The sequence below is a fragment of the Ictidomys tridecemlineatus genome, chromosome 4, assembly GCF_052094955.1.
Source record: "Ictidomys tridecemlineatus isolate mIctTri1 chromosome 4, mIctTri1.hap1, whole genome shotgun sequence".
NCBI classification, from domain to species: Eukaryota; Metazoa; Chordata; class Mammalia; order Rodentia; family Sciuridae; genus Ictidomys; species Ictidomys tridecemlineatus.
The window spans coordinates 54,053,325-54,056,117 of NC_135480.1; the positions used below are offsets into that span (position 1 = coordinate 54,053,325).

Genomic DNA, 2,793 nt, shown 5'->3' on the forward strand with positions numbered 1-2,793 from the left:
AGAGAGGTGCATTTGAATACAACTTTCCCTGAAAATTCTTGTGCAATGTTGTCACCTTCAAATGTCACACAAAGCTTATTGGTTTTGAATCTAATAAATATTTACATAAATTTACATAAAATTCAATATAACTGAATTATTATAAAAATTTGGATTAGCTTTTTTTTCCATTTATCTTCTTTTTATACTATATTTTCTATCTCTCCATTTTTATATATACATAAGTTGAATAAAATGAAAAATACCTGTGGTAATAATACGGGATTAGAACCAGTGTTAGAAAATATCTATATTTACTTAGAGTATATTTAGTTTAAAACTACATAGTGTATAAGTTGCAATAGAACTTGATAGCACTTTTCACTTTTAAGTCCAAATTTCTAAATAAGAATTCTTCAGGTTTCCTTTTATATTAGAAATAGTCACTAATGTTAGTATTTTGCCTTTCTCTAAATGTTTCAACCTCAATTTTTTGGAAGATGTTTCCTCGTTTCATCCTCTGCTGGAATTTCTATGCAGAATTCAGGCTGCTATTCTCAGCCTTTGGACTGTGACTTTATTTTTTGATTATGTCTGCAGGAACAATATAGGGCTTCTGTACTGCAATGAAAAGACAAAATCAAAGCTCTGTGGTTGAATTCATCCTCTTGGGCTTCTCTGACTTTCCTGAACTTCAAGACGAGATCTTTGGGGTTTTCTTGGTTATTTATCTGATGACCCTGATGGGAAATGCCATCATCATAGCCGCCATCTTGCTGGACCAGACCCTCCACATCCCCATGTACCTGTTCCTGCAGAACTTATCTGTGGTGGAAGTGAGTTTCAGTGCAGCCATCATGCCTGAAATGCTGGTGGTCCTGACCACTGAGAAAACTACAATTTCTTTTGTGGGCTGTTTTGCACAGATGTATTTCATTCTTCTTTTTGGTGTGAATGAATGTTTTCTCCTAGGGGCAATGGCTTATGACCGATTTGCTGCCATCTGCTGTCCTCTGACCTACCCCATGATTATGAACAAGAGGGTGTTTGTGAAATTAGTCATGTTCTCATGGGTCTCAGGGATCATGGTGGCTACTCTGCAGACCTCATGGGTATTCAGTTTTCCCTTTTGTGGACCCAATGAAATTAGTCATATATCTTGTGAAACCCCAGCAGTGCTGGAACTGGTTTGTGCAGATATCTCCTTGTATGAAATCTATGCCTTCATAGGCACCATTTTGATTATATTGCTTCCTTTCTTGTTGATACTCTTGTCTTATCTTAGAATTCTCTTTGCCATCCTGAAGATGCCATCAACAACTGGGAGGCAAAAGGCCTTTTCCACCTGTGCCTCTCATGTCACATCAGTCACCCTCTTCTATGGCACAGCCAGTATGACTTATTTACAGCCCAAATCTAGCTACTCACCAGTAACCAAGAAACTGATGTCTTTGGCTTACACATTGCTCACACCCCTGCTGAATCCCCTTATCTACAGCCTGCGAAACCATGAGATGAAAAAGGCTTTGGTGAAATTATGGCGGAGAGCAGTGGTTTTACACACAGTCTGACTTGTTAAGAAGCTATATATTTGCTTATTACTCAACAGAACTCTGTTTGAATTTAATAAGTGATGAAAACAGATTCCATTTCTTGATATTAATGAGTTTGCATTGTTGTATTCCTTGAGTTTGAAATGTATCAGGAGATTCTTCTCTTTTAATACTGTGGTGTTATCATCTGTTTTGAAGAGATACTAAGTTCCTTAGCACATGATCCAATAGTCTAGGCATGCATTTCCCTATTATGGGCATTCACATAATTATCAGACTATTGTGATTAAGATTATGTTTCATTAAATATCTACTTCAATAGGTTTCTATGTATTGATGCTTTTATTTTGATATGATCATTTCCTCAAAGGTCATTCTCTTAGAATGAATGATATTTACACATAAACATGTATGTGTGTGTGTGTGTGTGTGTGTGTGTGTGTGTGTGTGTGTGTGCTGGTTGAGATCCAACTGGAAGCCTTGCATATGCTAAGCATGTGCACAACCACTGTGTTCCACACCCTTCCCTTGTTTATATATTTTAATTGTTATTTTAGAGTTACTTCTTTAAATGCTTTTAACTAATTCTGACTAACCTGAAAGCTCACTGAAATTCACTAACAGCTGTAACCTCAAGAGACCAACAAATAGTGGGTGTGATTTTTTTTTCTGGAGAGAAAAGTCTTTTCAACGAGTCAGTAAGAAAATGAATTATTGTTTCAGGATGAAATGAGTTCTACTTCATGGGCTCATACTGGGATCATCCCAAACTGTATTTCTCTTGGTATTTATATATTTATGCAACAATGCATATATTTTCTGGACCTCTCATGTGGCAATATTAAGTATTGTTTTCACTTGGAGCCACTACATTAGAGACTTTTTTCGTATCTTCCTTTGTAGGTCAAAATGCCCTCAAATTGTTTATAAACAATTTTGTTTTGTTTTGTTTTGTTTTTTAGTTGTGATAGAACTTTATTTTATTTATTTATATGTGATGCTGAGAACTGAACCTAGTGCCTCACACATGTCAGGCTACTATTGGGTCACAGCCCCAGCTCCAGCTAGTGGTTTTTTATTAATTATATTGGGAAAATAATATAATCCATGAGTTATGCCTATTTTCTAGAATCCTTGCATTTCCTGACTTACAGTGTGAACTTTTCAGAGTGAATAATCTCACAGGTGCAAAATCTGGAACATTTCATACTTTGTAGTAATGTTCTCTCTCTCTCTTTCTATATATATAGATAGATATAGA

General features: G+C 35.8%; 1 protein-coding gene across 1 annotated transcript; it reads left to right on the forward strand.

Moving 5' to 3' along the window:
* Positions 1-605: 605 nt before the first annotated feature.
* On the forward strand, positions 606-1,550 carry LOC144376783 (olfactory receptor 10A3-like). Its single transcript, XM_078045061.1, has one exon. The coding sequence runs from the start codon at positions 606-608 to the stop codon at positions 1,548-1,550; it is 945 nt and encodes a 314-aa protein (XP_077901187.1).
* Positions 1,551-2,793: the final 1,243 nt, after the last annotated feature.